At 53.8% G+C, this 26,995-nt stretch overlaps 1 protein-coding gene across 5 annotated transcripts; it reads left to right on the forward strand.

Moving 5' to 3' along the window:
• si:ch73-95l15.5 (uncharacterized) lies at positions 1-26,823 on the forward strand. Of its 5 annotated transcripts, none has more exons than XM_052043661.1 (12): positions 127-218; positions 1,833-1,964; positions 9,385-10,399; positions 10,937-11,035; positions 14,431-14,538; positions 15,321-15,437; positions 17,013-17,147; positions 19,316-19,486; positions 20,271-20,465; positions 23,198-23,389; positions 24,709-24,821; positions 25,740-26,823. In XM_052043661.1, the coding sequence occupies exons 2-11, from the start codon at positions 1,915-1,917 to the stop codon at positions 24,811-24,813; spliced, it is 2,187 nt and encodes a 728-aa protein (XP_051899621.1). In that variant the 5' UTR covers positions 127-218; positions 1,833-1,914; the 3' UTR covers positions 24,814-24,821; positions 25,740-26,823. The 5 variants fall into 5 exon arrangements, with proteins under 5 accessions (XP_051899623.1, XP_051899621.1, XP_051899620.1 ...); XM_052043660.1 differs by having other exon boundaries at positions 17,010-17,147; positions 25,740-26,821; XM_052043662.1 differs by lacking the exon at positions 1,833-1,964 and adding an exon at positions 5,316-5,392 and having other exon boundaries at positions 189-218; positions 17,010-17,147; positions 25,740-26,821.
• Positions 26,824-26,995: the final 172 nt, after the last annotated feature.

Consider the following 26,995-nt stretch of genomic DNA (forward strand, 5'->3'; position numbering starts at 1 on the left):
CTCCTCAGCGGGTGAGGGAGCGCCCCCGAGGGATCGCGGCGCGGTGAGTGATCTGCAGGTGCGCTCCGCCTCCTGCGCTCCACAGCCATGAGTCACGGCTGCAGCTCGCCCTCCGCCCCGGGCAGTGTTTGATCAGTGCAGGGCGCGCCCGGCTGCCGACCGAGGGAGAGGGAGAGGCGGCGAACCAGCGCCGGGCCGGCCGAGGATCACCTGCGCAGGTGAGAGCGGAGACTCGGGTGTCCCGGGACGGGAGGGTCGGTGCGGTGCGGTGCGGAGCGCCGAGGGTGGGGAGGAGCGTCGCCGGCCGCCTGCTGTGGTTGCACCGAGCCCGGGGTGTCTCCTCGGCCGGCGACCGTCCGCCGGCGGGACGGGACGAGGAGGGATCAAGGATCCGGCAGGTGCGCCTCTCCCGGAACTCCCTTCCCCGCGGTCTGGGGGATTGTCAGCGCGTCTCTCCGGTGGGAGGCTGTTTCCCGAGACATCCCCGTCCCGTCCGGAACTTTGTGGCGTTTGTCCCGGACTGAGTTGAACGTCACTGCGCCCCCGACAATGCGGCGCTCCCGGGGGGGGGGGGACACGGCGGACCGCTGTGGTCTCCGGACTTCAACAGAGTCCCACTGGAAGTGATGCCAACCAGCTGGAATTTATCCCAATGAGAAAGAATCGTAGAAACGTACAGCATGGAAACAGGCCACTCGGCCCAACTCTTCATGCTACCAGCGGGCATCCATCATATGATCCCATCTCCCGGCACTTGGTCCACAGCACCCGAGCCATTCAAATCGAGACACTTCTTAAATGTTGCCAGCGACCCAACTTCACCCCTCTCTCCGGCCGTGTGTTCCAGGTGCTCAACGTAGCACAGGAGCAGGCCCTTCGGCCCACCATGTCTGTGCCAAATACCAAGCCAAATTAACTCAATGGCGTCTGCCTGCACACTGTCCGTATCCCTCATTCGCTGCGTATTCAGGCGCCTGTCTAAAGCCCCTGAAACACACTATCATAATGTCAGGAAAAGTTTCCTGCAGTCTGTACCCCTCATCATTTTACGTACCTCAGTCATGTCCCCTCTCATCCCCCTCCCTCCCCCCCCCCCCCCACTCCGGAGGGAACAGACCCAGTCTCTCCTCATCACTGAAACGCTCCACCCCAGGCATCACCCCTGGGATCCTCCTCTGCACCCCCTCCGTGCAGTCACCTCCTTTCTACGGTGTGGTGATCAGAACGGCATGCAGTGCTCCGGGGCGATTTCATGAGACCGTCAAGGAGAATGTTAAATTAAAAAGTCAGACTTAAAGTGACAAAAGGCTGGTGGTAGGTCAGAGGATTGGCAAGTTCTTAAGATCCAACAGCAAAAGACTAAAAAGCTCATAAGAGAGAAAAATGATTTTGGGAGAGAACGTGTGTGTAATGTCAAAACAAAGAGTGAGGGTTTCTATGGATAATAGATCAGAAGAATGTAGCTGGGGTGGGTGTGGGGCCTCTGGAGAACGAGGCTGGTGAACTATTAACAGGAAACAAACAGCAGAGATTTTAACATGTTGCAACAATCCTCACTGTGGAGAACGCTGCAAATGTCCCCAACATAACAAACGGGCTAATTTAAAATAACAGGGACGTACTTGAAAAATATTCCAATCTCAAAGGGTAAAATATTAGACAAACTCGTGGGGCGGACAAATCACCAGGATCCAATTACATGCATCCAAGGGTTTCAAAGGAAGTGGCTGCAGAGATAATGGACCCATTGGTTCCAATGTTCATAACTTGCCAAGATTCTGGGAGGGGACCAGAAGATTGGAAAACCAACAATGTGATTCCCTTGTTCAAAGGGGGAGGAAGACTGGAGGTGGGGAAGTGCGGTCTGGTTACATGTGGGCAAGGTGCTCGAGTCAATCAGCAAATACATAACCAATGAGGGAAGCTGGAGATGATCAAACCTGGTCAACATGTTGCTATGTAAGGTAAATCTTGTTCAAAAAATTTGCTCAAATTCTTTGAGGGTGTGACAGGGAGGGTTGATAGATGTATTTAGATTTCAAAGAGACATTTGAGAAGATGTCATATAATTTATGTGTCAGCCTCTTAAGAGCCCAGAACATTGGAGTGTGCGTTAGCAGGAACTGAAAACTGCAGGAAACAAAGAGTTGGAATGGATGGGTTCTCTTCAGGTGGGAGGGGTGTAGCTAGTGGAGTAGTCCAGGGACCTCAGTTGTCCACTTTTTACGTTAATGACCCGGGGGAGGGAACCAAATGATACAATATTATGTGGTAGGGCATGGTAGGCAGAGGCAGGCAGGGCTTTGGATCAAGTGCTACTGAATGGGTTTAGTACAGATGGTCAGCATGGACACACTGGGCCAAAGGGCCTGTTTCTGCATTGTCTGACTCAGCACCAGAGACCCGGGTTCAATCCCGACCTCAGGCACTGTCTGTGTGGAGTTTGCACATTCTCCCTGTGACCGCGTGGGTTTCCCCTGGGTGCTCCCGTTTCCTCCCACACCACAAAGATGTGAATTGGTAAAATCATAGAGTCATACAGCACAGAAACAGGCCCTTCAGCCCAACCGGTCCATGTTGCCCAGCGAGCTAGTCCCATCTGCCTGCGTTTGGCCCCGGGCCTCTAAACCTCTCCTATCCTTGGACTTATCTAGATGGCTTTTAAATGTTGCCAGTGTGCCCGCCTAAACCACTATTTCTGGCAGCTCATTCCAAATATGCACCACCCTCTGTGTGAAGAAGCTGCTCCTGATGTCCCTTTTAAATCTCTCACCTCTGATCTTAAACCTCTGCCCTCTTGTTTTCAGCTCCCCCTCCCTGGGAAAAAGTCTGTGTGCTCTCACCCTGTCTATGCCCCTCATGATCTTATACACCTCTATCAGCTCACCCCTCAATCCAGGGAATAAAGTCCTAGCCTACACACCTTTCTTGTAACTCAGGCCCACAAGTCCAGGCGACATCCTGGTAAACCTTTTCTGCACTCTTTCTAGTTTAATGACATCTTTCCTATAACAGGGCCACCAAACTCTCTCTGTAACTGTTACACTTAATTCTGCACTGTTATTGTTTTACTTTGTACTACTTCGATGCACTGTGTAATGAATTGATCTGTACGAATGGTACGTAAGACAAGTTTTTCACTGTAACTCAGTACATGTGACAATAATAAACCAATTCCCAAAACTGTGCACGACACTCCATATTGTTAATTGGTAGGTTAATTGGCTGCTGTAAATTGCCAAGGATAAGTCAGCTAGGGTCATGGACAGAGCTGTACTGCACAGAAACAGGTTCTTTGGCACACCTGTCCATACTGACAATTTGTCAATCTGCCTGATTAGGTCTGTATCATCCTGTGCCTTGCCTATTTAAGTGTCAAATGTAGCAGTGGTGTTCAGTTCACCCCTTCTGGCAGTCAGTTCTAGATAGCAACAACTCTCTGTAAGTAAAAAAACTTGCCCCTCAGATCCCCTTTAAAGCTGCTTCCTCTCACCTTAAACCTTATCAAAAACCTACTGTAGGGCAAAAGATTCTATCCACACAGATGATACTAAAATAGGTGGTGTTGTAGACAGTGTAAAAGGTTATGAAAGATTACAGGAGGATCTTGATCGGCTAGGTGTGCGGGCTGAGGATTGGCAAATGGCTTTCAATCCAGATTAATGTGAGGTATTGCATTTTGGGAGATCAAACCAGGGTAGGACTTGTACAGTGAATGGTAGGGCCCTGGGGAGTGCTATGGAACACAGGGACCTGGGAGTACAAGTGCATAGTTTGCTGAAAGCAGCGTCACAGATAGACAGGGTGGTGAAGAAAGCATCTGGCACCCTGGCCTTCAGTCAGGGCATTAAGTATAGGAGTTGGGAAGTTATGTTGCAGTTCTATAAGACGTTGGTGAGGCCACACTGGAGCACTGTGTACAGTTCTGGTCACCCTGTTACAGGAAAGATGTTACTAAACTAGAAAAAGTACAGAAAGATTTCCCAGGATGTTGCCTGGACTTGGGGGCCTGAGTTACAAGGAGAGAGTGCATAGACTAGGACTTTATCCCCTGGAATTTAGGAGAGTGAGGAGTAACCTGATAGAGGTGTATAAGATCATGAGGGGTATAGACAGGGTGAGAGCACACAGTCTTTTTCCCAGGGAGGGGATGCTAAAAACAAGAGGGCATAGTTTTAAGATCAGAGGTGAGAAATTTAAAAGGAACATCAGGCTTCACGCAAAGGGTGGTGCGTATTTGGAATGAGCTGCCAGAAATAGTGGTTGAGGCGGGCACATCAGCAACGTTTAAAAGCCATCTAGATAAGTCCATGGATAGGAGAGGTTTAGAGGGCTCAGGGCCAAACACAGGCAGATGGGACTAGCTCACTGGGCAGCACGATCAGCATGGATGTTGGGCTGAAGGGCCTGTTTCCGTGCTGTGTGATTCTATTTATGCCTCTCGTAATCATATATAATTCCATCAGGTCACCCCTCAGCCTCCTTTGCTCCAGGGAAAACAAGCCCAGCCTGTCCAATCTCTCCCCATAACTAAGTCCTCCAATCCAGGCAACGTCCCAGTGAATCCCCTCTGCAGCACCAGCACATCCTTCCTGTGGTGTGGTGACCAGAACCACACACACTGCTCCAATTGAGGCCCAACCAGTGTTTTGTAAAGTTACAACATAACATCCCCACCTTTATATTCTTTTCCCTGCCGTATGAAGGCAAGTGTTCCGTATGCCTGGTATACCTGTACTGTCACGTTCAGGGAAACCATGGACTGAAACCCAAGGATCCTCTATTTATTAACATTTGTTAGCATCCTACCATGTACTGTACATGTCCTACACGTATTGGATTCCCAAAATGCACTTATCGGGATTGAACTCCATTTGCCACGTTCTGATAAACTTTCGATCTGATCCACATCCCACTGTATCCTTAAACAACCCTCCTCACTCTCCACAACAATCATCATACCATGTGCAAGCTTGCAATCCTACCTCCTACATCCACACCCAAATCGGTAATGTATCTCACAGTGAGCAAAGGTATCAGCGCCGATCCCTGCAGACTTCCAGTACTACCCTCAAACCAATTATGGATTCAATTAGGCAGCTCAGGTTGGATCTCACATGTTGCTGCAAGACAACAAATTTCAATGTTGAGTCCATCTGGGTAGAGATTGGGAACAGTAAAGGGAAAAAGTCACTGGTGGGAGTTGTCCATAGGCCACCGAATAATAACATTACAGTGGCACAGGCAATAAACCAAGAAATATTTGATGTGAGAATGGAGCAGCATTGTCATGGGGGACTTTAACTTCCACATAGATTGGGTGAATCAAGTAATGGAGGCACTTGAGGAGGACTTCACAGAATGCATCCGTGACAGCTTTCTTGACCAGTATGTGAGTGAACCTACAAGGGAAAATGCTGTCTTAGATCTGGTCCTGTGCAATGAGACAGGTAAAATTAACAATCTTGTAGTTGGGGATCCTCTTGGAAAGAGTGACCATAATATGAATGAATTTCTGATACAAATGCAGGGTGCAACAGTTCGATTTAAAACCAGTGCATTATGCCTAAACAAGGGAGACTACAACGGGATGAGGGAGGAGTTGGCTCGCGCAGACTGGGAACACAGGCTGTGTGGTGGGACAGCTGAGGAACAGTGGAAGACTTTCAAAGAGATTTTTCACGGTGCTCAACAAAAGTATATTCCAGTCAAAAGCAAGGAGAGTAAGGGTGGGGAGAGCTGGCCTTGGATAACTAAGGAAATAAGAGAAGGCATCAAGCTAAAAGCTCCTGCATACAAAGTCGCCAAGAGTAGTGGGAAACTGGAAGATTGGGAAAACTTTATAAAACAACAAAGAATCACTAAGCAAGCAATAAGGAAAGGGAAGATAGATTATGAAAGTAAACTAGCACAAAATATAAAAACATTATAATTATATAAAGTGGAAAAGGATGGATAAAGTGAATGTCGGTGCCTTGGAAGACGAGATAGGGAATTAATATTGGGTAATGTGGAAATGACTGAGGCCTTGAACAACTATTTTGTGTTGGTCTTCGCGGTGGAGGACACGTCTAACATGCCAAAGAGAGACGTTATGGATGTAATTGGAGGAGAGGACCTCGATATAATCGCTGTCACTAAAGAGGTTGTGATGAGCAAACTATTGGGTCTAAAGGTAGACAAGTCCCCTGATCCTGATGAGATGCATCCCAGGGTACAGAAAGAAATGGTGGAAGTTATAGTAGAGGCATTTGTGATAATTTACCAAAATTCTCTGGACTCTGGGCAGGTCCCAGCGGATTGGAAGACAGCGAATGTCACACCGCTGTTTAAAAAGGATGTAGGCAAAGGACAGGTAACTACAGGCCAGTTAGCTCAACGTCTGTAGTCGGGAAAATGCTTGAAGCTGTCATTAAGGAAGAAATAGCGAGACATCTGGATAGAAGTGGTTCCATCAGGCAGACACAGCATGGATTCAGGAAGGGCAGGTCCTGTTTGACAAACTTATTGGAGTTCTTTGAGGATACAATGAGTGCAGTGGACAGAGGGGAACAGGTGGATGTTGTATACTTGGATTTACAGTAAGAGTTCAATAGGGTGCCACCTAAAAGACTCATCCATAAGGTAAGGATGCATGGAGTTGGGGGTAAGGTATTAGCACGGATAGAGGATTGGTTAACCAATAGAAGGTAGAGAGTTGGGATAAATGGGTGTTTTTCTGGTTGGCAATCAGTGGTGAGCGGGGTGCCGCAGGGGTCGGTGCTGGGCCCACAACTGTTCACGATATACATTAATAATTTGGAAGAGGGGACCGAGTGCAGCGTGTCTAAGTTTGCTGATGACACTGAGTGGAAAAGCAAATTATGCAGAGGATGCAGAGAGTCTGCAGGGAGATATAGATAGGTTGAGTGAGTGGGCAAGGGTCTTGGCAGATGGAGCACAATGTTGGTAAATGCAAGGTCATCCACTTTGGAAGGAAAAATAGAAGAACAAATTATTATTTAAATGTTAAATGATTACAGCATGCTGTTGTGCAGAGGGACTTGGGAGTCCTTGTGCATGAATCGCAAAAGGTTGGTTTGCAGGTGCACCAGGTTATCAAGAAGGCAAATGGAAGGTTGGCCTTCATTGCTGGAGGGATTGAATTTAAGAGCAGGGAGGTTATGCTGCAACTGTACAAGGTACTGGTGAGGCCACACCTGAAGTACTGCGTGCAGTTCTGGCCTCCGTACTTGAGGAAAGATATACTGGCTTTGGAGGTGGTGCAGAGGAGGTTCACCAGGTTGATTCTGGAGATGAGGGGGTTAGTCTATGAGGAGAGACTGAGTCGCCTGGGACTATACTCACTGGAATTCAGAAGAATGAGAAGGGATCTTATAGAAACACATAAAATTATGAAAGGGATAGATTTCACTGGCAGGTGAGACTAGAACTAGGGGGCATTGCCTCAAGATTCGGGGGAGTAGATTTAGGAGGGTGATGAGGAGAAACTGCTTTTCCCAGAGAGTAGTGAATCTGTGGGATTCTCTGCCCAGGGAAGGAGTGGAGGTTGCCTCATTAAATATATTTAAGACACAGTTAGATAGATTTTGCATACTAAGGGAATTAATGGTTATGGGGAAAAGGCAGGTCGGTGGGTCTGAGTCCACATTGACTGGTGGAGCAGGCTCGACGGGCCGGATGGCCGACTGCTGCTCCTTATTTCCTGTGTTCATGACATACGAGTCATTGATGATAACCCTGATTCTGATTCGCTCTGGTACTCAGGGCGTTATAAGTTTAAGAGTTGGGACATCATGTTGTAGTTGTACCGAACGTGGGTTAGACCACAGATAGATTGATGTGTACAGTTCTGGTTGCCACACTTAAGGGGACAAAAATGGGAGGACTGGAGGATCAGAAGGGGGTCAGGTGGGGGGAGAGGGTAGACAAGGAAAGTCCTCCATATTTGTCCCCTTTCCCACCCTCTTCCGAGCCGCCCTGCTTCATCGCCTTGCCCTTCCTGGCTCCATCCACCCACTTCATACCACAGGTTCCCTCCCCCCATCTTCTACCCCCCTCCCTCCATCCCCTACCCTACCCCCCACCCCCCCATCCCCTACCCCCCACCCCCCCATTGGTTCCACCTGCCACACACCTCTCCCCCAATGGTTCCCATTGTCATCTCCTTTACTCATGAGTCCAGCACCTGTAGCCCTCTGCCTCCATCATCTCTCATTCACCTGCCACTGTCTCCCGGCTCACCGCCCCCCCTCCCCTACCTGGCACCACCTGCCTGTCATCTCACACACCTCAGTCCACCAATCCTCTGTCACCCCTCCCCTTCTCCACTTTCAGCCCCGAGGCAGGGTTTTGACCCGAAACATCAATTTCTCGCCCCCCCCCCCCCCGAGACGCTGCTCAACCTGCTGAGTTCCTCCAGCAGTTTGCTTATTGCTCTAGATTCTGGCGCCTGCCGTCTCTGGTGTCTCCAACATGGCCTAGTGTAGATAGGTATGGATGGGGTGGGCTGTAAGGACATTTCTGTTCTGTACATTTTAATAATTCTATAGAACCTCCTGGACCAGTGTACCATGCGGGACCTTGTCAAATATCCTCCTAAAGTCCATCCAGACAACATCTACAGCCCTGCCTTCATCAATTTCCTTTCTTACCTCCTCAAAAAACTCAACTCAGTGAGACAGGCCTCCCCCCACACAAACCCACGCTGATATCCCTGATCAGTCTCTGCCTTTTCCAAAGACCGTCTGCCTCGACCTGCCCTTCTTCCCTGATCAAACCTTCAACAACCTTTGCCTTCCAACCTTGGTGGAACCTTTGTCATCCAAGGTTCCCTGATCTTGCCCTCTTTGCCTTCCAACCTTGGTGGAACGTGGCCTCCCTGAACTCCTGCTAACTCGCTGAAAAGAATCCCACTTGTCGGCTGTTTTATCCTTCATCTTTATCGTACAAGAGGTTGGTTCAAGAGTCTGATAACAGCGGGATAGAAGCTGTCCTTGAGCCTGGGGCTTGGTGCTTTCAGGCTTTTGTATCTTCCGCCAGATGGGAGAGGGGAGAAGAGAGAATGTCCGGGGTCGGTGGGGGTCTTTATGTTGGCTGCTCTACCGAGGCAGCGAGAAGTGTAGACGGAGTCCATGGAGGGGAGGCTGGTGTCCGTGAACGCGCTGGGCTGTGTCCACAGCTCTCTGCAGTTTCTTGCGCTCTGGGGCAGAGCGGTTGCCGTCCCAAGCTGGACAGTGGGAAGGGAGATTGGTGTGGATGGAGGCGTGGTCGGTGGTCGGCGCGGACTGGGAGGGTATAAGACAGCAGCACTACCCGCTGTACCACCGTTCCGCCCATGTGGCTTGGTCCAGGAGTTAACTCCCTTCCTACCTCCCTCCCCAGGTCAGGGCCTGGCCGGCGGGACGTGGCGATGAACGAGCTGTGCCGGGTGTGCGGCGCGGAGCTGAAGGGGAACCAGAGGCGATGGATCTTCAGCGGCCGGTCTGCGGTCGATCTGCGGGTGGTGCTGTCACACGTGCTGGGCCGGCGGGTGTCCCGGGGCGAGGGCGGCGAGTTCCTCTGCGGCAAGTGCGCCTCGACGCTGGAGCGGGTGCAGCGCTTCGACGGCGTGATCGCCCGCGTCCAGGCCTTGTCCATCGAGAGGGTGCGCCGGCTGCTGACCGAGAAGGGCCGGCTGGCCAGCCTCCTCCGCCGCCTGCACGGCCGAGCCCCGGCGGCCGGTCCGGGCGGCCGCGAGCAGGCGGAGCGCGATTACGCGGCGCTGCTGCGGGACGACATGCGCCTGGCTGGCTACGAGAGCTGGTCTGAGGGCAGCGAGGCTGCCCCCTGCCCCGGCCCCTGCCCCGGCCCCGGCCCCTGCCCGAACCGCCGCTGCCTCGGTTGCAGCGCCCTGCGGGTCTCCGACGACCGGTACGACGCGGTGTGCAGGGTCCCGCGGCGCTTGGCCCGCGCCCTGGCGTCCGGTCGGCTGTCCCGCAGCAGGTCCAGCAGCGAGCTGCCGGGCGGGAGCCGCTCGCCGGAGTGGCCGGGCTCCCCCGTTAGCCCCGGCGCCTCCCCGTGGCTCGCCAGCCCGCCGCCCGTGTCCCGCTCGCTCTCCGCCTCCTCGCTGGGCGCAGCGACCGGCTCGGACGTGGGGAGCGAGGGGCTGGCCTCTGACGACCTGGCCTGGTCCAGCGCCAGCCCGGACCAGACCCTGGCTGCCCTGGCCCAGCAGCTCGAGGGCGTCGCCTACCGGCCCGTCCGCGCCCTGCCGCACAGCAGGATCCCAGTACTGGTCAGGGGCGGCGCAGCACGGACGGCGAGCGGTTCGGACACCCCCAGGCAAAGGCTCAGCTACAGTGGCGACGAGGAGAGCGTTCCGGGCATCTCGGACGAGTACCGCCCCTTAAACTTGCAGGCAAGCCTTGGACCCACACTCCCTGGGAGGGGGTGGGGGTGGGGGACGGAGTGAACGAGGGAGGGAGGGAGGGGTGGCTGTTCATTTTCCAGTTTTGGGGAGCGAGTATCCTGCAGGAGCAGGGCAGGTATTGGCTGGTGAAAGGGGGCCTCAACCTACACCCCTCCCTGTCTCTGTGACCCCCTCTGCCCCTGCACCCCTCCCCTTCTCTGTGACCCCCGCTCCCTCCCCTACACCCCCTCCCTGTCTCTGTGACCCCCAGATTCCCCAGGACTTTGGTCACTCCACCATGAGGCTGGGCCCCGAGCTCTGCCGGTAGTTACCACCTGCGCACTGTGTATGTGCAGCAGGATGGTATGTGTGGGGGGGAGGGAGGGTGGGTGGGGGAGAGGGGGGAGGGAGGGAGGGTGTGAGGGAGGATGGGTGGGGGGAGAGGGAGGGAGGGTGGGGGGAGAGGGCGGATCAGTGGGAGTGGGTGTGTGATGCTGCCCAGTGGCTCTCCGTTTCCGATTCTCACCCCCCCCCCCTTCATTACAGAAGTTACTTGATCTCCAGCAGAAGCCAGGAGTCCTGCACCAGGCGGCCGGGCAGCTGAGTGAGGAGGGGAGGATGGAGGAGACCCCTGCCCTGGAGAAGGTGAGCCACATACCCAGCCAGCCCCGGTTTGTTGATGTTAAGGGGCAGTGATGGTCAGGGAGAGAAAATCTCCCAGGATTCGGGTTCCACTCTGAGACTGGGTGGTGGGGATGTGGGATGAGCTGCCAGAGGAAGTGGTTGAGGCAGGGATATTATTGGGATTGGTTTATTATTGTCACTTGTACCGAGGTACAGTGAAAAACTTGTCTTGCAAACCGATCGTACAGGTCAATCCATTACACAGTGCAGTTACATTGAGTTAGTACAGAGTGCATTGATGTAGTACAGGTAAAAACAATAACAGTACAGAGTAAAGTGTCACAGCTACAGAGAAAGTGCAGTGCAATAAGGTGCGAGGTCACAACAAGGTAGATCGTGAGGTCAGAGTCCATCTCGTCATATAAGGGAACTGTTCAATAGTCTTATCACAGTGGGGTAGGAGCTGTCCTTGAGTCTGGTGGGACGTGCCCTCAGATACATGGAAAGGAAAGGTTTGGTGGGGTATGGGACTTAGATGGTCATCTTGGTTGGCACAGACGAGTTGGGCCGAAGGGCCTGCTTCAGTACCGTGTTACTCTTTGACCCCGTGACCTTTCCATTTGATAGGTCCACGTTAGGCTCCCACACCAAGGTCTCTCCTGGGACGGGGAGCAGTGATGCCTGCAGAGCCCCGGCTGGTTCAACAGGAGGGGAGGACAGGGGGCTGCAGATATTCCCCTTGGCCCAGACCCCATCTTTGAATTGTCTACCCGGAGGGAGTGGGGGATGGGATCACCGGGGCAGATGGTTGTGTGAAGGATTGGGAAATTGAGAGCAACTGACACAGGAGGGGAGTTGGGGCCAGATCAAGAGACCGCAGGTGCTGGAATCTACCTCCTGGAGGAACGAGTCGGGCAGCATCTGTGGGAGGAAATGGACAGTCGATGTTACAAGTCAAGACTGGGCTGTGATCACACTGAGCCATGACCTTATTGAGTGGGGCAGGCTGGAGGGGCCGAGTGGCCTACTCCCACCCCCCCCCCACCCCGCTCTGACGTGCTGACACGCCAGGTTGGTGCAGCGGTCCCAAGAGCGGCAGCAGCCGCCGGTGTGCAGACTGTCCTGACGCCGGAACACACGATCCCTGGGGCGTCGGTGCCAGAACAGGTCCACTCATGGATAGATCACAGCCTTCTGGGCTTGGACCCAGGACCCAGAGCCAGAGAGGTTTCGGGACACCACTGCCCGGAGCTCCTGAGCATTGCACAGCCCCTGCTGAGGGAAATACCCCTACCCCCTTCCTAAAGACCCCCCTACCCCCTGACAAAATTCACGTATCCAGAGCCCTGGTGAGGGGTTAATGTCCATCAGTGAGTGGCAACGTCAGGGCGAGGAACAGCAGGAGGTGCAATCATCACATTTAACACAAGGGAGAACATCTCCCAGCCATGGGGGGAAGGCGGTCGGGGTAGGAGGGGAAGGCGGTCGGGGTAGGGTGGGGACAGCACCGAGGGAGTGCCTCGCTGTTTCAGGCAGGACATCAGATCGAAGGCCCCCTACGCTGTACCAGATCCCATGGCCACTATTCGAGAGAAGACCTTTAGGAGTTCTCCTTCGGGTCCTGAGGCCAATGCTCATCCGCCATCGTAAAACGGACCCGAAACGTCGACTGTTCATTTCCCTCCATGGATGCTGCCTGACCTGCTGAGTTCCTCCAGCACTTTGTGTGTCCTGGTCATAATGTCATTTTATTGTTCGTGGGATCTTGCTGTGCGCTGGTTGATTGGCTCCTGTCTTTCCAACATTGCAAGGGGGACCCCTCCAGTGCTGGGACCACACTGGTCTCCAGTCTGCTTGGATCCAGTTCCCTCTGCCCAGCAGACTAGGGGTGTTCACTGCTGATTGGCGGTTGGCCGACTCTCTGAAGGGGCTTAAGGTGAGAAGAGCCCAACACTTGAGATAAACGTCAGCGCTTTTTCAGAGCTCTGGGTGTCGATGAGTTGGCAGTTTACACAATGGGACTGGCTGATTTGTTTAGTATTTGAATCTTCAGCTGCTGAAACAAAGGATACATTTGTCAGGAAGCCACAGGATGTTTACTAACAGTGTGGGGGGTAATGGAGGTGGGGTAGAATAGGTGCCCACAGCCAAGAGTCTGTTGTCCAAGGTTGACTCCAAACAGTCTATTTATCATCAAAGGAAGCAGAAATACAGCAACTTCTCCCATCAGGAGCAGGCTAAGGCTGCAGGAAGATGCAGTGAGTGGAGGATAGACACAAACAAAACCTTCCATTCCCTGCCTCGTCTGCAACTTAACCTTGTCTTTTTCTCTTCCCCAGTTCTGAAGAAGGGTCTCTGGTCTGAAATCTTGCCTCAGGTGCTGAGTATTTCCGGCACCTTCTGTTTTTATTTCAGATTTCCAGCATCTGCAGGTTTTTATTTTTGTTTTTTCTCCCCCTCCCAGAGATATGCTATGCTCCGCATGTCATCACATCCCACTGGATGCCGGCAACGCCAGCATTTATCTGAAAAACCTTGCTTTTTCCCTGGGGCCTCACTGGTCCACCTCAGAGGACTGGGACGCAGGGGTCAGATTGGCCACGCAATGATCCAGCTGAGTCTTGTTACAATCCTGTGGTTTCAATGGTCCCTGGCACCGACACTGGATTCAATTCCAGCTTTATTTATCCAAAGTAATTTAAATTCCCAGCCACCTTATCTCTGGGCTCTGGTTTGAGTTCATCCACTGGGATGTTAAGCTGAAGGATGGTCCCAAATGTGGGCGAGTTGCCGAACTGAGCTCGTCCCATTTGCCTGCATTTGGCCCTTATCCCTCCAAACCTGCCCTTTTAAATGCCACAATTGTACCTGGTTCTACCACTTCCTCTGGCAGCTCATGTGGAAATACCTACCCCTCAGGTTTCCTTTAAATCTCTCCACTCTCACCTTAAACCTTAGGTAAATCAGCTTATTATTGTCACCTGTACTGAGGTACAGTGGGAACCTTTGTTTTGCGTGCCATCCGTACAGATCATTTCATCACATCAGTGCATCGAGGTAGTACAGGGGAAAACAATAACAATGCAGAATAAAGTGTTACAGTTACAGAGAAAGTGCAGTGCAGGCAGACAACAAGGTGCAAGGACATAATGAGGTAGAATGTGAGGTCCTTCTAGATTTGGACTCCCCTACCCTGGGGAAAACACTGTGACCATCCGCCTTATCTGTGCCCCTTGTGATGTTTGTAAAACTCTTTAAGGTCTCCCCTCAGCCTCCTTCGCTCCAGCGAGAAACGTCCCAGCCTGTCCAGCCTCTCCTTATAACCCAAGCGCTCCAGTCCTGGTAATGTCCTGGTGAATATGTTTTTTGCACCCTCTGCAGCTTCTGCTAACAGATCTATCCTGCCTTCCCCACAGAAGCCCGGGTCGTGGCCCAAGACAAACCAGGGGCTCAGTGAGTACACGGGGCATCGTCTGGTGCGTGGCCTGGCTCGGGACCTGCGCAGCAAGGAGCAGCTGTTACAGGTGAGGGGTCCCGAGGGAAGTGCCTGCTAATGGTCCCAGAGACTCTGCCCGCCTCCTCTAAGGGTGGGAGGGGGGTTACGGAGAAGTTTAATGGAGTGGTTTGTGGCCAGCTTCAGAAGTGTTCCTGTCGACAGACACTGAGCGAGGTCACTGTTGTAATACAGCAAACCCGGCAGCCAAGTTTTGCACAGCAAGATCCAACATTCTGCATTGCAATAACTACTGCAGAGGATTCCATTGAATGCTGTTGGTTGCAAGAGATGTTGGCCCCACCCAGACCCCGTTCACCTTCTCTCCGTGACAGTGGGAGAGAGTGGATGATTCTGAGGTTTAACGCCTCGTCCGAAAGACAGTGTCTCCTACCGTGCAGCCCACTGGTGTGGCTCTCCTTTTGGCCCTTCCTCCCTCTGCGGTGTGGGACATCCTCGCCACGGTATGTCGCTCCCCCTCCACCACCCCTCCGAACGGTGCAGCACTGTCCGGGTGACCGTGTGGTCTCCATCAGTACCACCCCCGGACTCTGGGTGTGTACCACCCCCCCACACCCCCATCCTCCCTCGGGCGTGGCCCCCTGTGACACTGCACCACACTCCTCTGATGGACCTATTTCTATAAATCACTTCCTTCCAATATTCTCGGGTGAATTCTCCTGGTGAGGTGGTGGGTAACGTCCTCCTGCTGAATTCCGTCCCATTTGGAGCCAGGTTCTGAGTCAATAACCCGCCCCCCGTCTGTTTTGTCTCCCTCTGGCTTTCCCACCTGGTTCTGCCCCGATCCGTCAGGAGTGCGTGAGGCTGATCAAAGATCTGACGACTGGCGACAGGTCCACCACTGGCCCGGAGGCCGATGGGATCAGGACCCTCTGCCTCTGGCTGGACAAGCGAGAGGAAGGACTGGAGGTAAGTCAGAGAGACCCCCGTCCATCATCCCCTTCAGCATGAAAGACCTTGCACGGGCATCTTTATGGATCTTACTTGAGCAATTGCTGCGGTCAGTTCCCGTAAAAACAAAATGGTGTTAGCTCTGACAATGATAGGAGCCAACCTTTCAACAGGGATGGAGGGTGGAGTAGGTCAGTAGGCGCCCCCTTGGTTGGCTCAGAAACCCCTCTGGACCTGTGCTCAGACAATTGGTTACTGTTGAAAAATAAAGTAAGGTGGTTCTGACATCAAAAGGCATTGAATCTGGGACATCACAGTGTTGTTGGTGGGGCTGCTGCCTCACATTGATCCAGGTTTGACGGTGGTCTCCGGTGTTGTCTACGTGGTGTCTGCACATTCTCCCTGTAACTGTGTGGGTCCCCCCCAGTTTCTCCCACATCCCAAAGACCTATGAGCTGGCAGGTTACTTGCCTGCTGTAAATTGCCCCAAGTGAGTGGTGGAATCTGGGAGGAGATGGTCCGTGTGGACAATAACATGCGATGAGTGTAAATGGGTGGTCAATGGTCAGAATGGAGTCGCTGGGCCGAAGGGCCTGTTCCTGTGCTGTGTGATCTGTGGCTCCAAGGAAAGGGGGGCTTTGCCCATTGGCTCAAATGGAAAGAGTGGCTGATGGAGTTCAGTCAGTGAGAAACAACCTCTGGCAGGTCATTTAAAAAAACATAATTCAAATCGCTTCATGATACTTTAAAATCTCTCATCATCTTGTTGATATTTTTTAAATGTTTAAAGGTTTATTTAGGGTTAGTGGGGATCTGAGGGGGAGTCTGTGCTGTGCTGCATCCAGGTTTGAATTTGACTATTTGACTACAGGGGCATCACTGATGATCCTAATTCTACTGTCATTTGGACCTTGGGAGACGATCAGTCAGATTCCAGCCCCGGTTTATTCAGAAAGCATTTTTCTTGGCTCTGGGATATATTTAGCTGTTTTTTCCCCCAAGGTTTAGACTTGTCTCGATTAAACCTCTCTCTGGTGTGTGGACAGGGTTTCTCCTGACACTGACCTGCAGGTCCCTGCTCTGAGAAATCCTCCCCGCACCCCCAACCCCGCTCCCACTGGGAATATCGCCTGAGATGAGCTGGCAGATCGAGGGGCCGAATGGCCTACTCCTGCTGTGCTGTTGGTGTTCCTTATTCTGACACCCAGTGCAATGTCTGCACAATTTCAGTTCGATAACTGCTGCTTTGTTTCTCTCAATAAAACCTGCAGAAAATCGAACAGTTCCCTTCCAAAACCAGCTGGGACAATTCCGCAATGGAAGGGGCTGGAATCCTTGCTTCTAACGGACTTCCAAGCAGAATTAGGCTCACCTGTGATGCCCCTGTAGTCAAATAACCAGCCAAGTTGCAACCCAAGTGTAGCACAGACGGACTCCCCAAACCCGCAGCTGCAGGAGGGCAGTGATGCTGCAGCCACTTGGGTTGCCCGGTGTTATGCGGGGGTGTTGGATGGTGCCACCACACACCTCTGCTCTGCCGACTGTCGCCCACGGCTAACACTATACATTACCCTTTGCTGCCCCCGTCAGCAGGCCAGCGATGAGATGCTCGGGGTCCTGGAAGAGATGGAAGGTGAGGTTCAGCGCCTGCGGCAGGCTCTACACGAGAAGGACGGTGGCATCCGGCGCCTGGGCCAGGTCCTGGCTTGCAACGAGGAAATGATCAATGTGAGGATCCCCCCAGCTGTGCAGCACGCCCCTCCCCAGCCGTGCGGCCCCCCCCAATGCTGTCATGCAGCACAGGAACAGACCCTTCACACCCCATCGCACCCACCTATGCTGATCCCATTTACCCGCATTAAGGCCATGACCTTCAATGCCTTGGGGATTCAAGTCCTCGTCCAGGCACTCGGGCTGTGTTCCAGATTCTGACCACCCTCTGGGGAAATATCCCCCCCTCAGATCCCCTCTAAACCCCCTCCTACTCACCTTAAACCTACGCTCTCTGGTTTTAGGTATCCCCCGACATAGGAGGAAGATCCTTTACTCTGCCTGTATATCCCCCTTTTAACTTTATATGCCTCTGTCAGGTCCACCCTGAGCCTCCTGTGCCCCAGGGAAAGCAACCCCAGCCTGTCCAATCTCTCGTTCTAAGTGAAATGGTCCAGTCCAGACACTGTCCAGCCCAATCTCCTATGCACCAGCGCAATATCGTACTTTCTACAACATGGCAACAGAACTGCACAAAATACCCCGGGTGTGGTGTAACCTGTGTGTTGTACGGTTGTTAATACCCTGGGTGTGGTGTAATCTGTGTGTTGTACAGGTGTTAATACCCTGGGTGCAGTGTAACCAGTGTGTTGCACGGGTGTTAACACACTGGGTGTGGTGTAATCCGTGTGTTGTATGGGTGTTAATACCCCGGGTGTGGTGTAATCCATGTGTTGTACAGTTGTTAACACCCTGGGTGTGGTGTAACCCGTGTGTTGTACGGGTGTTACACGACGTTCTTGCCCTTGTACCCCGTGCCACGGCCGGTATCCCCAGTGCCGCCACCTCCATGTGCGCCGCCTCGTTCAGGGACCTGTGGACCTGCTCCCCAAGCTCGCCCTGTCCATCGACACTGCCTCGGACCCACCATTTACCGTGTGTGTCCTGTCCCTGTTTGCACTCCCTAAATGCATGACTCCATACTTGTCGGGGTTAGTTTCCATGTGCCGTGGGTCCACACACTGTCCATCTGATCCATGTCCTGTCACCTCGGGCAACCGTCCTATAGGTCCACAGCACCAATTTTCATATCATCTGCCGACTTGTGTACCACACCTCTTGCTGATGTATATGTCACAAAGCTCAAGGGTCCCAGCACCGATCCTCGTGGTACACCAACATTCAAGGACTTCCAATGAGAAGAACAACCCACCCTGGCCCCCTCTGCCTCCGGTCACCAATGTTGGATCCAATTTGCCTGCTTACCCCAAATCCAATGTGTCTTCACCTTCTTAATCAGACCACCGTGAGGGACCTCGTCAGAGCCCTTACGTAGACAAGAACTACCGTACTCAGTCAGACAGCACGGAAACAGGCCCTTCAGCCCAACTCATCTGTGCCAACCAAGCTGCCCATCTAATCCCCTTTGTCTGTGTTTGGCCCATATCCTTCTAAACCTTTCCTATCCATGGACCTGCCCGAGTGTCTTCTAAATGTCGTTAATGTACCTGCCTCAACCACTTCCTCTGGCAGCTCGTTCCACATACTTACTGTGTGTGCAAGAAGTTTCCCCTCGGCTACCTATTAAATCTCTCCCCTCTCACCTTAAACCTATGCCCTCTGGTTCTTGATTCCCCAACCCTGGGGAAAAGACTGAGTGCGTTCACCTGGTCAGTGCCCCTCATCAATGTTCATCAATATCAACGCTCAACAACATGTTATGTCCTCAACAAGTTCGGTCGAACTAGTGAGACAGGATTTTCCACAAACGAAGCCGTCCTGAGTTGATCTCTGCCATTCCAAGTGAAGATAAAACCTGCCCCTCAGGACTTCTCCCACTGACATCCCCACCACTGGCGCATGGCTCCCCGGCCTGGAGTTACCTCACTCGTCCCCGCTGCCTCTCAATAACAAAGGATCGACATTAACTGTCCTCCAGTCATCTGGCACCTCCCGTGGCGCTCCCTCGGTGCTGCCCGTCCCACGGCGCTCCCTCGGTGCTTCCCCTCCCTCAATGTTGCCCCTCTAGTGGAGCTCCCTCGGTGCTTCCCCTCCCTCAGTGCCTGCCCCTCCCACTGCGCTCTCCCAGTGACTGCTCCCTCAGTGCCCCCCGCAGCACTTTCTTGGTGCCACCCCCCCCGGCGGCCCTCCCTCGGTGCCTCAGTCCCCTCTCTCTCGCCTTCCAGATGTTGAACCTGTGTCTGGGGCAGAAGGAGGAACAGCTGCAACAGCTGTGCCAGAGCGCGGAGCGGGCACGGCAGCTGTGGCAGGAGGAGCGAGATTCGGCCGTACGGGGGCAGGAGGGGCTCCTCCAGCAGCAGGCGGCCGCTCTGCAGAGCCTGGCCGGCGACGTGGAGGTAGGGAGAGGGGGGGACCCCGGTCCCTGGGGGGAGGGGGTGGTGGGAGCCTGGTCCCGGGGAGGGGGGCATGTGTGGGGGGAGCCTGGGGTCCTGGGGGGGAGGGGGGGAGCCTGAGATCCCGGGGGTGGGGTGGAGGGGAGGTGGGTGAAGCTGGGGTCCCAGGCGTACGTAGCGCTCCCAAAGATGGGAGCACCAGCTCGGTCAGTGACGCTCTGAGGGAGCAGCCCCTACTGCCCATCCGGTCTCTGTGGTAAAGTCCGGAGACTTCGGGTCGATCTGTCCCCAAGTCCCGGGAACCACTTCCTCCTGCGCAACCCCGGATGAGATCTCCCCACACCCCCCGCACCGGGCGTGGGTCCAGCAGCGGGGACCCTCCGAGGACCAGAGGGCACAGCCTCAGAATAAAAAGATGTCCCTTTAGAACAGAGATGAGGAGGAATTTCTTCAGCCAGAGGGTGGTGGATCTGTGGAATTCATTGCCTTAGAGGGAGGTGGAGGCCAAGTCATTGGGTGTGTTTAAAGTGGAGGTTGATAGGTTCTTGATTAGTGAGGGCATCAAAGTTACGGGGAGAAGGCAGGAGAATGGGGTTGAGAGGGAAAAATAAATCAGCCATGATCGAATGGCGGAGCAGACTCAATGGGCCGAATGGCCTGATTCTGCTCCTATGTCTTATAGTCTTGTGGTCTCTTCCACCCCCCCTGCCCCCTTCCTCCCCTCCCCACCTCTCCCCCTCCCTTTCTCTCTTCCCCCACCCCACAACCCCACCCCGTGTGTTTTTAGGCTCTCTCGGACTCGCTGTTGGCCCGGGGTCTGGACGGGGGTCCTGACTCCTCGGCTGGCCTCTGCCTCCGCCTGAGGGACAAGGAGCGCCTTCTGTCTGAGGCCCGTGCGGAGCTGAGCCGGCAGCACGCTGACCAGCAGAGGGTCATCCAGGAACTCTCCCAATCCCTGGCCGAGAGAGAGCAGCTGATCCAGGTAGGAACTCGGACACCACCCCCCTCCTCTCCCCTGTGGGGAGGAAGGTGATGTATGGAATTGGCAGTGGGATCAGGCAAGATCCCACTGAATGTTGTGAGTATGAAAGCAAGGCTGTACGGCTGAGGCCTCATTGGGAATATTGTGGGCAATTGGGGCCCTGTACCTAAGGAAGGATGTGCCGGCCCTGGGGATGGTCCAGAGGAGGTTCACAAGAATTGTCCCAGGGATGAATGGCTCAACGTAGTCAGAAAAATGAGAGGGAACTTATAGAAACATAAAACTTTATGAAAGGGATAGATAAGATCGAGGCAGGAAGGTTGTTTCCACTGGTAGGTGAGACTAGAACCAGGGAGCATTGCCTCAAGATTCGGGGGAGTAGATTTAGGACGGAGATGAGGAGCAACTGCTTTTCCCAGAGAGTAGTGAATCTGTGGAATTCTCTGCCCAGGGAAGCAGTAGAGGCTGCCTCATTACATATATTTAAAACACAGTTAGATTGATCTTTGCACAGTAGGGGAATTAAGAGTTGTGGGCAAAAGGCAGTTAGGTGGATCTGAGTCCACGGCCAGATCAGCCGTGATCTTATTTAATGGCGGAGCAGGCTCGACGGGCCAGATGGCCGCCTCCTGCTCCTATTTCTTTTCTTATATGAGGAGTGTTTGATGTCTCTGGGCCTGTACTTGCTGGAGCTCAGAAGGATGAGGGGAGATCTTACTGAAACCTACTGGATACTGAAAGGCCCGGAGAGAGTGGACGTGGGGAGTGAATCTGCGGAATTTGTTGCCACACAGGGCGGTGGAGGCAGAGATTGACAGGTTCCTGGTCTGTAAGGGGGTGAAAGGTTACGGGGAGAAGATGGGACAATGGGGTTGAAGGTAAATCAGCCATGATCGAATGGCGGAGCAGACTCGATGGGCCGAATGGCCTAAGTCTGCTCCTATGTCTTATGATAGGTTGAGGGGTGAATGGCCTCCCCTGCAGTTCCATCCCTGTCCTCCTTTCTCATCTGCTCAGTGTCACCACCTGCTGTCAGCGAGTGGCACTGCGAGGGCCAAGCCCTGGGCTGATTGGGCAAACCAGGCATCCCCAGAGCTGGAAGATAATTGGATCAACAGGGTGGGGGAAGAGGGAGGGGAAGAACAAACGTGGGGCAGAAGGTCCTACTTCAACATTCCTGCAGGAAACGCCGTGCTTCCTGCTGGCCAATCAGTTGCTGGGGTTAAAATGTGGGATCTTGCTGTGCACCTGACCATCCAAAGGAGTAAATCAGATGCAGGGATTAATCATTTCGAGGTGTCTGGATGTCTTAAACCAATTGTCTTCCCAGCGCCACGCCAACGTACAGATTACGAGCAAGTGTGGGCCTCATTTAATAACAGGTTTGATCTCACTGTAACCCCGATGCTGCGTTCCCGTCAACCCCCAGTAACATTTCACACCCTCCCCCCACCCCAGCACTATGGATACATCTCCCTCTCCCTTAAAAATAGCCACAGACCACGCTAGAGGAAGGATGGGATTTCAGTGGCAGGAGGGCAGTGGGTGTTGCCTGGATTGGAGGGGAGAGACGGGGAGATGGGACAGGCTGGTCTTGTGTTCCCTGCAGCCACGGAGGCCGAGGGGTGACCTGAGAGAGGGGTAAGGGGCACTGATGGGGTAGGCAGTCACAATCTTGTTCCCATGGTAGGAGTATCAAAAACAGGAGGGCTTGGGTTTAAGGAGAGAGGGAGGAGTTTTAATGGGGATCTGAGGGGTAAGTGTTTTTTCACACAGAGTGTGGTTGATATCTGGAATTCTCTGCCGGAGGAAGTGGTGGAGTCAGATGCAGTCATGTTTGGGAGACACATAAAAAGGCAAGGCACAGGAGGATAAGGTCCCAAAGGGCATGCATTTAAGGTGAGGGGGGTAAGTTCAAAGAGAAGACAAGATTTCTTTATTGGTCACATGTACATCGAAACACACAGTGAAATGCATCTTTTGCATAGAGTGTTCTGGGGGCAGCCCACAAGTGTCACCACGCTTCTGGTGCCACCATAGCATGCCCACAACTTCCTAACCCGTACGTCTTTGGAATATGGGAGGAAACCGGAGCACCCGGAGGAAACCCACACAGGCACAGGGAGAATGTACAAACTCCTTACAGACAGCGGCCGGAATTGAACCCGGGTCACTGGCGCTGTAGAGCGTTACGCTGACCACTACAATGTGTGGGGCAAGTGTTTTACTCAGAGTGGTGGGTGCCTGGGACGGGCTGCCGGGGATGGTGCTGGAGGCCTTTATGCTGACACGTGAATACGCGGGGAATGGAGGGATGCAGACCATGTACGGGCAGAAATGTTCGGCACAGACGTAGTGGGCCGAAGGGCCTGTGCTGTACTGTTGTACGTGAGTACCTGGAACACACGGCCGGAGGGAGGGGTGAACCAGTTAAGCAGTGTCTGGACCCGCCCTCGAATGGCCCGGGTATGGAGGGCTGTGGGAGATGGGATCACAGGATGGGTGCCCGGTGGTAGCATGGACGAGTTGGGCCGAATGGCGCTGTACGTTTCTATGGTTCTTTCTCACTGGGATAAATTCCAGCTGTTGGCACTGCTCCAATGCGACTCTATTGAAGTAAGAAGACCACAGCGGTGGCCCGGAAACCAACCTGTGGGATCCTGCTGTGCGGCAGGGACAGGCTCTCTCTCGACGTACAGCTGCCGACTGTAATTTTTCCCATCTCCCCGCAGGAGTTGATGGTCCAGAAGGGGCAGACTCGGGCTTCCCACGCCCAGGAGCTGCGCTGCGCCTCCCAGCAGCTCTCCGCCAGGGACGGAGAGGTCCGCCGACTCTCCGAGCTCCAGTCCTCCACCGTCCGCGACCACCACGCCGAGCTCGTCCACCTGCAGGTGCTGCTGTATAGCAAGGATCAGCTCATTCTGGTGGGTAACCGTCAGCCCACCCAACTCCTCTGGGGCCCCCCAACCTCCCCCCACCACCCCCAGCCCAACCCACCCCAGCTCCTGGTGTCTGCACACCCCCCACCCCCGTCCATCTCCCCACACCTCCCTCCACCCTGTCTGCATCTCTCCACACCCCCCCAACATCTCTCCACACCCCCCACATCTCTCCACACCCCTCTCACATCGCACCCCCCCCCACATCTCTCCGCACACCCCCACCCCTGGGTTTTTTCCCCTCCCACTTCCTGGTCCCCCCATGTCACCAAGGCTGGGACAAACCCTCTGGTCAGGGCTCAACAGTCCCACAGGCAGCGTGTCTGTACACGTCCCCAATGGGCAAGGCCATTCAGCCCGCATAGCTGTGCAGTGCACACTGATGTGCTGTCCGTCCATGGTTCTGAATCCATACGTGTGTGTGTGTATCTGTCCGTGGATATGTGCATCTGTGTGTGCATCAGAATGTGTGTCAAAGTCGAGCTTATTGCCACAAGCCCACGTGTGCACGGGTGCAATGGAACACTTCCCTTCAGCGGCATCTCAGGCACATCAGCTCGGCAGCATTCACAGGAAAAACACAAACTAAACATAAATTGTAAACAATTTTTACAAGAAAAAAGACAGAATTAGAACAAAGTACATAACATAAATACAGATACATCAGGGACATTTAAGAGACTCTTAGATAGACACATGAATGATAGAGAAATGGAGGGCTATGTGGGAGGGAAGGGTTAAATAGATCTTAGGGCAGGATAAAACGTCAGCACAGCATTGTGGGCCGAAGGGCCTGTACTGTGCTGTAATGTTCTGTCCATATTGTACAAAGTGATCACAGTGGCCACAGTGTTGCTGTGCTGAGGCAGTGATTAGGGTTGTGCTGGTTGGTTCCGGAACTGAATAGTTGAAGGGAAGTAGCTGTTCCTGAACCTGGTGGTGTGGGGACTTCAGGCTTCTGTACCTCCTGCCCGGTGGGAACTGCGAGAAGATGCATGCATTTGTGCTTCACATATCTGTGCATGTGTTTGCACATGCCTGTGCATCTGTGTGTGTATACGTGTGTGTGCATGTGCACACTCCCATCTGTATGACTGCACACGTGTGTGTGTGTGCGTGCGTGCACGTGTCCCCCTGCTTCCCATCCATCCGCTGGGTGCTTCCAGCCCTCGGTGAGCTGAATGCCGGGCCCAGGGTTGGGAAGTGGAGACCAGTTGGCCCCTTGAGCTGATCCCGGCTCCTGGTGGGGGGGGGAAGCTGGGAGACCCTGGGCCTGGGTAACAGTGTCCGTCTCTGTGGAGCAGGGGCTGTTGGAGGATGGACGAAGCCGGGACAGGATTCTCTCTGAGCTGCAGGAGCAGCTGCACGCTGGCACGGCGCCAAAGGTCAACGTCAAGCAAACCCTCTGAGGTGACAGGTGAGGCCTCTCCTCCCACCAGGTGCACCCGGGGTGGTGAGCCAGTGGGTCACCTGTGGGTGGGGGTCACGGGGCAGTAGGTGGGGGCAGGGGTGCCCACCGGGGACGGGTGGGAGCACCACGCTGTGGGAGATGGTCTCTGGTGGACGTGGAGAATCCCAGGGCCCAATGAACACTACAACAGGCGGTGAGTGCGGCTGACTGGGCTGGTGTTTATTGTCCTTCCCTGATCACCCCTGACCCAAAGGTCTCACTAGCCCAATGCCCAGGTGGGTCAGAGCCAACTGGTGGGTCTGGAGTCACCTCCAGGACAGACCAGGCCAGGTCGGTGGACATCAGCACCCCTGAGGGCATTGGTGACCCAGGACCTGTTACCCTGCTCCAGTCCATTGGTTACTGGGGCAGGACTCGATGCAAGGTTCAGGTAATGCCAACGATTTCAATTTTTTTAATGTTTTATTTTAATTTTAGAAAAATTATTTTCAATTTATTTCATTTTTAACACCTTGTGTGAATGTCAGCAACATTCAAAGTTTTCAACATTTTTGACAGCTTGTTTAGCTTTGGGGCAGTGGGTGTGGGGTTGACCTTGCTGCCCAGGTGGTCCTCCCCTGGGAATCTACTTGCATTGACAGTGGGTGGGTGAAGGGTGGGCCGTGTCTGACCACCCATGGTATACAGCACACAAACAGGCCAACCGGCCCAACCACTTGAGCTTTCTCCCACTGTGGCAGATCTAAATCCATCAGCGTGACCCTGTGCTCTCTCCTCTCTCGTAAACTCCCGCAGCCTCCCCTTAAACCTGATCCCTTACCGTGGGAGGGAGGGCCACATTCCCACCCCTGCATGGGGAAGCAGGCTTCTCCTGAATATCCAGGGAGGATGGGGTCTAACCCTTCTCCTTGTTTGTGTTTTGAGGTGGTGCGGAGGTTGGAGCTACCGAGTGACCGATGGAGATGGAGCCTGGGCTGTGTGTGGTGTGGAGGGATGGACAGTGGGGTTCATCTACAGGAGAGGCATCGCAGTGACTGAGCAGCAGAGTGCGGGGCCATGCTACTCTCCCTCCCCTCCCACACCTCTCTCCATCCTCCTCCACCCTCCCCTCCCACACCTCTCCCTCCCCACGCCTCTCCCCTCCCCCACACCTCTCTCCCTCCCCACCCCCTGACACCTCTCCCTCCCCCTCCCTCCTCCCCCTCCCCATGCCTCTCCCCTCCCCCATCAGCAGTTGGATAGCCCTGCCTGTCACACCAGCGAGAGGTTAATGACTTGCTGCTAATCTGTGCTCCCTGACCTCCTGCCGAGATAGCTTTCATTGACTAACTATTTGACTGGGTGGGGCAGCACAAGGGGAGTCACCACTGTCCTTGTGGATGTCTGACCTTCATGGATCTGACACTGAAAAGTAACCAGACTGCCTTTAAATCACTGCCCCAATGTGTTACTAATAGCCTGTCGCTGTAAGGGTCTGTGTGCCTGCCCCAAGTCACCGTGGGACCTGTGCAATAAGAAACTGTGCACTGACTGGGGTGGGGGTGGAAATCACAGACCCTGAGACCACAGGGAGAGGGATCTCGGGGTTCCGGCCCTTGTGGTGATTACTGCCACCTCTCTGTTGGTCTCCCTTGTTCAGGGCACCGACGGGTTAATCAAACCTCAGGGAGCGATTCCAGGAATCCAGATTATCAGAAACCCCTTCCCGATGCCCTCAGGGAGCCAGCGGCTGCCCGCTGAGGTTTTAGATGGGTATCTCTGCGCGCGTTCTGTTGATGTTTTATTCCACGTGGAACATGAAATAAAGGTGAAGTGACAATGAATCTTTCTCGGGTCTGGTTTCTGCACGTTTCAGGTGGGGAACAGACCCTTTCCTCGTGGGCAAGTCAGCGGCAGCTGGTGTTTAATATGGAGAAGTCATAGAGTTGTACAGCACAGTACAGGCCCTTCGGCCCACAATGTTGTGCCAACATTCCATCCCGCTCTAAGATCTATCTAACCCTTCGTTCCCACATAGCCCCCTATTTTTCTAACATTCATGTGTCTATCTAAGAGTCTCTGCAATGTCCCTAATGTATCTGCCCCTACAATCTCTGCTGGCAGTGTGTTCCACACACCCACCACTCTCTGTGCAAAAAAAAACTTACCCCTGACCTCCCCCTTATACCTTCCTCCAATCA

This window comes from Pristis pectinata, chromosome 34 (genome assembly GCF_009764475.1).
Source record: "Pristis pectinata isolate sPriPec2 chromosome 34, sPriPec2.1.pri, whole genome shotgun sequence".
Classification (NCBI taxonomy): Eukaryota; Metazoa; Chordata; class Chondrichthyes; order Rhinopristiformes; family Pristidae; genus Pristis; species Pristis pectinata.